Here is a 10,938-nt window from a genome sequence, read left to right on the forward strand (position 1 = left end):
TCAATTATCTTGTCATTTGATGCCTTTTGACATTGAAAAAGTTTGCTCACCTTTCCTCTGCTAGATGTTTGTTCCAAATCACTCATTTTATTATTACTGGAAGTGGAAGTATACAAAGTATTATTCTGTCACTTTTATTTTCAAATTTTCCTTTCATTTTATCAAAAAAATCACCTATTATCAGATTGATCCTCTTTAATATGTAAACCATATGGATTTTCAAAAACATTTCCTTGGAAAGGAGTTAAATAAAGAATCAAATAGTCTCATCTCTTAATAGTGTCTTAAGCCACTGAGCATTTTCACAGATTGGTCGTTATGTCTTTTTATTTTCCTCTTCCTTTTCTGGATTGAGTCAACCCATTCACCGTTCTCCCTGAATCATCCTCCGTAAGACAACGTACAATATTTGCTATATCAAGAGCAGGGTGAAAATAGGTGATAGATTTTTCTCAAAGAAGAAAAAAATTTCAAGGTTTTACAAGGGACTTATCCCTTCCCATAATAATAACATTTTGTCTGTATCAGTACAGCCCTACTATTTGCCTTATTAAAGCAGAGAAATCGTGGGAACCACTTGCTGTTTCTGCTTATGGCCTCATCAATGGTTGCATCTGTTTTTTTGTGGATTCTTGGCATCCACGTTCTTGTGGATCTTGCAACAAACACATTATGGTAGGTAGCAGCAGCACTATCAGTTTCAGATGCGTCCACACCAAAATGGAATAAAAAAGCAATCCAGTCAAAGAAAGATTGAGATCCTGTATTCCTCAAATTCGGTGTCCAGTACAAATCAGCCCAGTTTCCTCTAAGTGCCTGCGTTTTTAGCACACACATCGCTTCCATTCTGTAATTCTTTTTTTTTTTTTCTTCCTGTATTGCAAGCTTCTCCGTTCTCTCTTTTATGGGATATTTTCTTGGTAGGTAGGAAGGTAGGTAAAGTCCGCTTTGGTTGAGTTTATTTGGGTTTGTGTAGCGTTTGAAGAAAAATAAATTCAAACTCTAGGGAGAAGGCAGTAGAGCTGGACTAGCAGTATAAAATTAGAGGGCTAACCAAAAGAGAATAGTGACTATACAAATACTGACTATCCAAACGAGAAAGAGACGACTTAAGGGGAAGTGCTGCCCTGCAAGAAATTCTGGGAATTGTCCAGAAGATCCAGAGGGTCAGAGACACACGCGCCAGGAAAGGCGCCTTTCATGCACGGTCCTCTGGGGAAAACAGAGAAATATATATAGGAGCTCTCTGTCTTTGGAAGCATTTCGTTTCCAGGAAGGGGGAGTTAAGGAATTCCTTTGGGACCAGCACATGTGAAATATGATCCAGGCTTTCAGCTTGGAACCAGGAACTTGAGCCCTAAGCAGGCAGAGAAGTGGAGAGTTTTCCTAGGAATTCTGGGAAGTGTAGTTTGGGAGCCCCGTGTAGTCGGGTAACTTCCGCTCCAGGAGTCTGAGGCGGTCTCCCTGATCCCGTCGGGAATTCTGGGAAGCGTAGTCCAGGAGGTCTACGTAGGTAGAGCCACTTCCGCCCAAGATACGCTAGGCCATGGCCTTCTTTCCTCCCAGAAAGATGACCCTGCCCGCTCTGCGTCCTGCTCCTTCCGTCCATACTGATGTTCATTTTGCTGGGGGCCAGTAGCAACTGGGAAGTAGCTCTAGGGGAGGAGAATCCACTTGCGGTGAAGGGTGGGATTTGTTTTCTTTGAGTTAGCCTTCTCCAGCGTGGGGCAGCTAGCGCATACCCACTTAGAGCCAGGGGTCCAGGATCCTACATCGCAGGGACTGGGGATCTCCTGGGTTCTGTACTCCCCCAACCCTTTCCCCTGACCATCAGCCAGCTCTGCGATTTCCTAGCAGTATAATAAAAGGCGCATATCTTAATCTCTCTGCCTATGTTTCTTTTTCTTTAAAATGGTGCTAGTATCTATCTAATGGAGTTCTTTTGAGAGTTAAATAAAAAGACTTGGAACAGAGCCTGACAGGTGGTAGAAGATGGACCTCTTGTTTTTAGCAGTTTTTAATTTTCTGAGAAGGACTCAGTTCCCTGAAAGCTTCTGTGAACCCAGGATGGGGTCAGAGCTCCAGCTGGAGAGTATCCCTGGCCCTTTTCTGATCACTGAGAGATTTTTCTTTAGGAGAGGATCACTCCGGGCTCTCTGGGCAGTCCACTGTAATTTATGCAGGAGTTCTGATTTCTTCCATTTTCCTTTCCTTCTTTAGCCTTGACTTCTTGAAAAAGGCTGCAGGGAGAAGGAGGGAATGACCCTTTGGCACTTGGCAGCGGAGTCTCACCTGAGTAGTACTTATCATCCTTTCTTCCCAGGGGAGACGATATTTCCTTCATTCATTAGCAAATTCTGCTCGAAGATGCCCTGATATTTGTTCAATAAATGCAGAAATGGATGAGGGAGTAGTTGGGCATGAGTAATAAAGATAGTATTTAAACATTGAGTGCTGTTCATTCTAAGCGTTTGATACGAATTAACATATTTAATCCTCACAAGAGCCCTTTGAGGCTGGGTTGGGTGCCACCATTCTCATCTTAAAGATAAGCAAAGAGTCACACAGCATAGGTGGTTTATCTTTAGGTCACCCAGGTGGTAAGAGCCTGAGCTGGGATTTGAATTCAGATAGTTTCCATCCATTGCCTTAGTTCTTGATGTGTTTAGTGTCAGCTTCAGAAGACATGTTTGGATTTTTCTAGAGGACCGTAAAAGCCAGGTTAATGAGCTTTGAATTTTTGATTTTTTTTTTTTAGTTATCTGTAATTTAATTTTATTTGAAATATTTACAGTTCATATTCTGATTATATAAATGATTGCATATTGTAAAAGATTAAGAAAGTATAGAAAGAGTAAAAGAAAAAATTTAATTATGCTAACCACAAGATATAACGATAACAATATTAATTCAATGTTTTCCTCTTCCAGTAGACTTCTTTTTGGATTTTTACCCATGTTTAACCAAATAGGCTCCATAGCTTTTATTTTACCCTTAAGTCTTTACTATGGAAATTTATAAGCATAGCCAAATGTAATATGACTAAAATAATTCTGTGGAAGCATCACCCAGCTTCAAGCTTTGTTAACATTTGCCAGTCTCTGATCAACTCCCTGCCCCGTTTTTTTTGTTTGTTTCAGTATTTTAAACCAAATCTCTAACATTGACTTAGAATAATATTGTTTGATTGATTGTCATAATTGTCAAACATTGATGATCATAAATTGCTTATATCCAAGACCGTGAAAGGGAAATGCCAGCAGCTACTCTAAAGTTTTCATTCGTTGCAGCTTACAGAATGGTCCTTACTTGAGGACGCTAGGGGACGCAAGAGAGTTGTACCTTGGAGAAGGATGGTGATGAATTTTTATTCCAGTGTGGAGTTTGCCCTTCCTAAGTTTTATAGCTCCTCGTTTCTTATTTCTCTTTATCTAAATCCATACACTGAAAGTTCTTCTATTTCTGGGACCATGTCATATTTTTCTCTATGTGTCCAGCACATCGTACAAAGTTGTTAAGTGTTTATGGTTAGAGTAGTTACTCAACAGACAGCTGGCATCAAGGATTTGCAGTGCAGAATTGGAACTAGGTATCAAAATAGAATATAAATAACCCCTGGATATATTCCTTAGTCTCACTTAATATTGGGAGGTTATATAATCCACCAACTATTTCAGAGTATTGAAGAGTTGAAGAGCAATGATTGGTTATGTTTTGATAATCTAAAAAAAAATTCCTAAGAAACAAATTGTTAGAAATGATAGCAACATTGATAGACCATGCCTTATAACTGAGATGTGTTTCCAGGTTTTTAAAACAGGTTTTTAAAAATTGTTTGTACAGTAAAATTGACTGTTTTGTTATTTTTGGGGTACAATTCTATTACAACACAGGCATAGTTTGTGTAATGACTATCGTAGTCAGAAAAATAACATTTCCATCACCCCAAAAACTCCGCTCATGTCTTCCCTCATAATTACCCCTCACCATACCTGTAACTACTGGCAACTACCATAAGCACTAAAATTCTATAGCTTTGTCTTTTTGAGAATCTCATATCAATGGACTGACGCTATATGTAAGATTTGAGACCGGATTCTTTTACACAGCAAATTGCTCTTGACATTCATCCAAGTTGTTATACGTATCAATACTTCATTTCTGTTTACTTCTGGTGAACAGAAGTATCCAGTTTATGGATATATCATAGTTCATCTATTCACTGGTTGATAGACATTTTCCCCAACTTTTTGGCATTTCTGAATAGAGCTGATAGAAACATTCATGTAAGTTTTTTGTGCTTATTTCTGTAGGATACGAAGCCAGGAGTAGGGTTACTGGGTCATATGGGAAATGCATGTTTAACTTTATAAGAAACTGCCAAACTGTAGTAACTGTACCATTTTGCATTCTCACCAATGATGTAGAAAGTTCCAGTTTATTTACATCTTCATCAGCACTTAGTATTTTCCTTATTTTTTTTATTTTAGCCATTCTAAGCATTGTGAGTTTAATTTACATTTCCCTAATGGCTAATGGTGGTCAGTAGATATTACTTTTTTGTTGTTGTTTCTTTGCCATCCTTATATCTTCTTTGCGGAAGTGTCTGTATGCATGCTTTGCCCAGTTTTACATTGGGTTATATTTTTCCTATTGTTGATTTTTGAGAGCTATTTATATATTCTGGCTATAAGTCCTTTGTTGGATGTGTGATTTGCAAATAGTTCTTCTCAGCCTGCAGCTTGTCTTTTCATTCTCTTAATAGTGTCTTTTGCAGAACAAAATTTCTAATTTTAATGACATCTGATTTATCAATGTTATCTTTTTTGGATCGTGCTTTAGATGTCATATCTAAGAAGTCTGCCTAGCCCCAGGTCATGAAGATTTTCTCTTGTTCTAGCAGTTTTATGGTTTTACACTTAAATCTGTGATCCATTGTGAGTTAACATTTTAACAATATGTGATGGTTACGTTGGGGTTTATTTCTTTACATATGAATGACCAACCATCCCAACACTACTTATTTGGGTTTATTTTTGTACCATGTTCTGCTAAATTGATCTATGTGTGTCTCTCTTCACCAGTACCAAGATATCATATTTACTGTAGCTTGATAGTAAATCTTAAGACAGGATTTGATTCCTCCAAATTTATTCTTTTTTTCCAAAATTGTTTTTAGCTATTCTGGTTCCTTTGCCTTTCCATATGAATTTTAGAATCGGCTTATTTATATCTACCAAAAATTCAGCTGGTATTTTCATTGACATTATGTTAAATCAGTAGATCTGTCTTTATCAAATTGAGTTTTCCAGTTTATTAATATAACAAGTCCCTTCATTTAACTGTTCTTTATTTTCTTGCATTAGTGTTTCACGATTTTCTGCATACAGATCTATACATGTTTTGTTTAGACATATGCCTAAGTATAATCAGCCAACTGATCTTCGACAAAGTAAACAAAAAGATAAAGTGGGGAAAGGACACCCTTTTCAACACATGATGTCGGGATAATGGGCGAGCCACATGTAGGGGAATAAAACTGGATTCTCATCTCTCACCTTATACAAAAATCTACTCAACATAGATTAAGAACTTAAACCCAATTCCTGAACTATAAAAATTCTAGAAGATAACACGGGATAAACCCTTCTAGACATTGGCATAGGCAAGGATTTCAAGACCAAGAACCCAAACGAAAATGTAATAAAAGCAAAGATAAATAGCTGGGACTTAATAAAACTAAAGAGCTCTTGCATGGCAAAGGGAACAGTCAGCAGAGTAAACAGCCAACCCACAGATTGGGACCTCTGACTCTGACCCCGGACCCTGACCCCTAACCATGACCCCTAATCCCTGACCCTAACCCTAACCCCTAACCCTAATCCTTAACCCTAACCCCTAACCACAACCCTTACGCTCACCCTAACACAACCCTAACTCCTAATCCTTAACCCCTAAACTCTCTTAACCCCTAACTCTAAACGTTGACTCCTAACCCCTAACTCTGACCCCAACCCCTATCTCCAACCCCTAACCCTAAACTTAACCCCTAACCCCTAACCCTAACACCAACCTTAACGCTAGGTTCGTTACTACGTTTGTATTCACTATGTCAATGTTGATTATTATGACTGCTGTCTTAGGACTGCACGGCAGCGAGGGGATTGCGGATCTTATATTAATATTTTTGTATTGAGGCAGTGCATTAGCATTACAGGTGCTTGTTACATGAGGAATAGGGGTGTCATATTTTGGGTGTCATGTCTGCATTAGGAATGCTGCATTTGTCTTCCGAGGCGGCGGTGTGGATCTCGCACTGCGGCCGCCTCGCCTTGGCTGGGGAGAAACTCAGTGGGCAGGATTCAGAGGGGCTTTTGGTTTCCCGTTTTCCATACTGAAACCTTCTAACTGGTCTCTGACCCTGATTATTCAGGGCTACAAACAGGAAGGATTTTATTCACCGTCGATGCGGCCCCGAGTTGTCCCAAAGCGAGGCAGTGCCCCCAAGGTCTGTGCTGAGCAGAAAGCAGCTCCGCCCTCGCGGTGCCCCAGGCCCGCCCGCCCAGATCTGTGCTGAGGAGAACACTGCTCCGCCTTCGCTGTATCTCCGAAGTCTGTGCAGAGAACTCAGCTCCGTCCTCGCGATGCTCTCCAGGTCTGTGCTGAGCAGAAAGCAGCTCCGCCCTCGCGGTGCCCCAGGCCCGCCCGCCCGGGTCTGTGCTGAGGAGAACACCGCTCCGCCTTCGCTGTATCTCCGAAGTCTGTGCAGAGAACTCAGCTCCGCCCTCGCGATGCTCTCCAGGTCTGTGCTGAGGAGAACGCAGCTCCGCCCTCGCGAAGACCCAGCGCCGGCGCAGGCGCAGGGAGGCACCCAGCAGCGGGGCAGGTGGCACCACCCGGGGGGTCCTCAGGCCTGGCGCGCACGCATTCCAGAGGCCACCCAGACCATTCCCCGCCGCCTGGGCGCCAAAGCTGCAGTCGCTCTCTGTGTGCAGGCAGCAGCTGCCTGACAACCGCCGAGCCCCCTCGCGCTCCCAGCATCGCAGAACCAGGGCCAGGTGTCCCAGTGGCTGCGGCCAAACAAGGCATTCTGCCCGGCGGCAGCGACAGCACAGGAGCGAGAACTGAGAACCCGCCGCTCAACTCCGCATGGGGTGACTGCTGAGTGCCCGTGCCAGCGGCCCCGATCTCCCTCAGGTGGAGGAGTGGGCGTGAGGCACGGCGTGGGGGCCCTCAGGCTGGGCGCGCTGGCGATCAAAATTGGATTTTGATTAAATCTAATTTACGTGTATTTTATTTTGTTATCTGTGCTTTTCTGTCATATTTCAAAATACACTTAAAACTCAAAGATCATAAAGGTTTACCTTGGGTTTTCTTCTAAGAGTTACATATTTTTAGTCCTTACATTTAAGTCTTTTATTAATTTAAAATTAATTTTTGTGTATACTGCAAGGTAGGGGTCTAACTTCTCTCTTGCGCACTGACATCCAGCTGTTGAAGAGACTGTTCTTTCCTCCCTTGACTAGACTTGGCCACCTTGTTGAACAGTCATTGACCCTATACGTGAGCACTAATTTGTAGGATCTCAAATCTGTTCTATTCTATTGGTCTAAAAGTTTATTGGTCTTATGCCAGTACCACACTCTCTTAACTACTGTAGATTTGTAGTAGGCTGTGAAACTGAAAAATGTGAGTTTTCCAATATTCTTTTTCAAGACGGTTTTGTCTGTCAGATTGTTTGAGTTTTTGCATGATTTTAGAATAAGTTTCTCTGTTTCTGCAAAAATGCCTTTGGAATTTTGATGGTATTGCATTGAATCTGTAGATTACTTTAGATGGTATTGTCATCCTAACAATATTGTCTTACAACCCGTGAACGCAGAATGTCTTTCCAGTTATTTCCACTCTCTTTAGTTTTTTTCAGCAAACTTTTGTGTATACCATCATGGTTAGTTTTATGCCTGAATAACTTATTCTTTGATGCTATTATAAATGGAATTTTTAAAATGTTTTCATAGTTCTTTACAACTATATAGAAATATAGCTCATTTGCCTATGTTTGTTTTGGATCCTGCCTCTTTTATTAGTTATAAATGGTTTTGTGTTTTGTTTGGAGCTTTATACACATAAGATCATTTGTAGATATAATTTTACTCCTATTTTTTATTTCTAATTTAGATGCTTTTTATTTCTTTGTCTTGCCTAATTGCTCTGGCTAGAACTGCCAGTGCTGCGTTGAATACAAGTGGCAAATACACCATCCTTGTCTTGTTCTAGATGTTAGGAAAACAGCTTTCAGTGTTTCATCATTGATCATGATATTAACTGTTGGTTTTTTATACATCCCATTGTCATGTTGCAGAAGTTCCCTTCTATGCCTAGTTTATTGAGTATTTTTATTATAGAAAGGTGTTATATGTCATCAACATTTTCTCTGCATCAATTGAAATAATCAAGTGCTTATTCATTTTATTCTGACAGTGTATTACATGGATTGATTTTTTTTTGTTGAGCTACCCTTGCATTTTCGGGATAAATCTCACAGGGTGATAGTTTACAATCCTTTGATTATACAATATTGCTGCTAGTATTTTGCTGAGATTTTTGCTTATACATTCATAAGGGATATAGTGCTGTAGTTCTCTCTTTTGTGCTCTCTTTGACTTTGGTATAAGGATAATGCTTTTATCAAAAAATGAATTAGCAAGTTTTCCTTCTTCATATATTTTGTCAGAAGAGTTTGAGAAGAAATGGTATTAATTCTTCTTTAAATGTTAGGTTGACTCAGCAATTAATGCAGCTATTTGGTCATAAATGTTTCTTTGTTAATCGCTTTCAAGTACGAATTCAATCTCCTAGGTTATAGGTCTATTCAGATTTTCTCTTTCTTCTTGAGCCACTTTGGTAGTTTGTGTCTTTCTAGCGATTCTTCCATTTCATCCGGGGCACCTAATTTGTTGTTAGACAGTTGTTCACAGTATACTCCTGTAATCCTTTTGTATTTCTGTACAGTTGGTAGTAATGGCTCAGCTTTCATTTATAATTTTAATAATTAGTCTTCCATATTTTACTCAGTCAATATAGTGAAAGGCTTGATCTTTCAAAGAATCTTTTTTGGGTCAAATAATTGTATACCTTCTGTGTATTGATTTATGTATTCCCATATAATTTCTCCATCTCTAAAATGGAAAATCAACTGTAATTCAACTGCTTTGCATGCAGTTTCTCAGGACTCCTTAAACCTGCGATTCCCTGGGCCACAGTCGTTCATATAATCTCAAAATAATCCTCTTTAAAATCCCTCAAAGAGTTTGGTTTCTCTTCTAAAATTTTGTAATGTAAATTATATGTAAATCATGGTGGTTGGCATTTTTCCACGCATCAGTAAGTTGTCTCACAGTGACCAAATGCAACTTGCAGAAAATAACTTGATATTATCTTCAAAATAATAGCAATCTCACTTCAGATGTTCTTTATCCAACATAGATTTAATACCTGAGAGATAACCTATAACATAAAGATTCATTAATTATGTCATCTTCTCCACCATTATCCATGATGATCACATATTTTGGAATTTATTCTATGGAGAATAGCCTAAAGTGAAGTCATAATAATGATCACATTGATATGCATTATCTGTCCTTTCCTTTTTTTTTTTTTTTTTTTTTTGTGAGACGGAGTCTTGCTCTTGTTGCCCAGGCTGGAGTGCAATGGTGTGATCTCAGCTCACTGTAACCTCTGCCTCTGGTGTTCAAGTGATTCTCCTGCCTCAGCCTCTCAAGCACCTGGGATTGCAGGTGCACACCACCATACCTGGCTAATTTTTATATTTTTAGTAGAGACGTGGTTTTGCATGTTGGCCAGGCTGGTCTCGAATGCATTATGTGTCTTCTGAGAGTGGTCAGGGGATTCACTCTAGCTTAATTGTCACTTCTTACAGTGAGTGCTGAGGTTTGTATTCAGATTTTACATTTCGAATGTATTTATTAGGAGCTGATTACACTCGTTTACACTCTGACCAAACTATATGAATTCTATAAATTTTAATTCTATATGACTTCTCCAGGTACATATCATATTTTCCAAGACCCATGATTATTTTCATGGTGGAGCTACAAGATTCAGCAAATAGTCATATAGAATATACTTAAGTTCAAGATTGTGATAAAAGTAATAGTTTTCTATTATGATATCTGCATACTTGCATGCAATATGTGTATGCAATTCTTTAAATGTAAATACACTAAATTTTATCTATTATTTATCTGAAGCTCAAATTTAACTGTATCTTTTGTTATCTCTCAACTCCAGTCCATGGGAACCGTGGTGTTCTTCTGTCCAAGATTAGCTCTAACTACCTCCAGGGATCCATTGGAGAAAGACACCAGTTTTTGAGCAACTACTACAATTCTTATAATGTGGATACCATTGTGTCTTAAAGTCAATTTTTTTCTTACTATTCTTGTATCCAAAGTGACAGTAAAACACAAACAATATGACTGTGCTGATACGTCTTGGTGGCACCTATTAATTATTTGGTTCTGGCACTGAAGATAAATAGGTGTATTTATGAGATTAATCTTTTAGCTCGAGAATAACAACCACTTAATAAAATATACAATTTTCCTTTTCTAAACTCAAATTTAGATTAAATTTTTTTTTTCAAGGTGATGGATTAGAGACTTTAAGCATGCTTCAGCCACATGGACATAGCACAATAGTGCATAAATGTCAACTCTCTGAGCTTTAATTTAAGAAGTAGAATAAGAATCCACCAGAATCATGAAGGAGATGCCAGATCCCGGGAAGGAGAATGGAGGCAAACTGCCCCCATGATGGCATCCAACTAATAAAAGTGAGTGAAGTACCAGTAAGTTAAATATATTTTAATATATTCTAAATATGTATGCAATATATATATTCTAAATATAAATG

At 39.1% G+C, this 10,938-nt stretch overlaps 1 protein-coding gene across 1 annotated transcript; it reads right to left on the reverse strand.

The window, feature by feature from the left end:
* Positions 1 to 2,586: 2,586 nt before the first annotated feature.
* Positions 2,587 to 7,947, reverse strand: LOC134738304 (uncharacterized). The gene is made up of 3 exons (XM_063652763.1): positions 7,942 to 7,947; positions 6,462 to 7,070; positions 2,587 to 2,700 (listed from the first exon to the last, which is right to left on the reverse strand). Exons 1-3 carry the CDS (start codon positions 7,945 to 7,947, stop codon positions 2,650 to 2,652), a joined length of 666 nt encoding a protein of 221 aa, XP_063508833.1. The 3' UTR covers positions 2,587 to 2,649.
* Between the last annotated feature and the right edge of the window lie 2,991 nt (positions 7,948 to 10,938).

The sequence above is a fragment of the Pongo pygmaeus genome, chromosome 16 (assembly GCF_028885625.2).
Source record: "Pongo pygmaeus isolate AG05252 chromosome 16, NHGRI_mPonPyg2-v2.0_pri, whole genome shotgun sequence".
NCBI lineage: Eukaryota > Metazoa > Chordata > Mammalia > Primates > Hominidae > Pongo > Pongo pygmaeus.

Bases quoted from the DNA above. Each gene is read 5' to 3' on its own strand.
- LOC134738304 (XM_063652763.1), bottom strand. The intron at 2,701-6,461 runs GTGAATAAAATC...ACGGTCCTCTAG, and splicing joins AACTCGGGGCCGCATCGACG to AAAAATCCAAACATGTCTTC.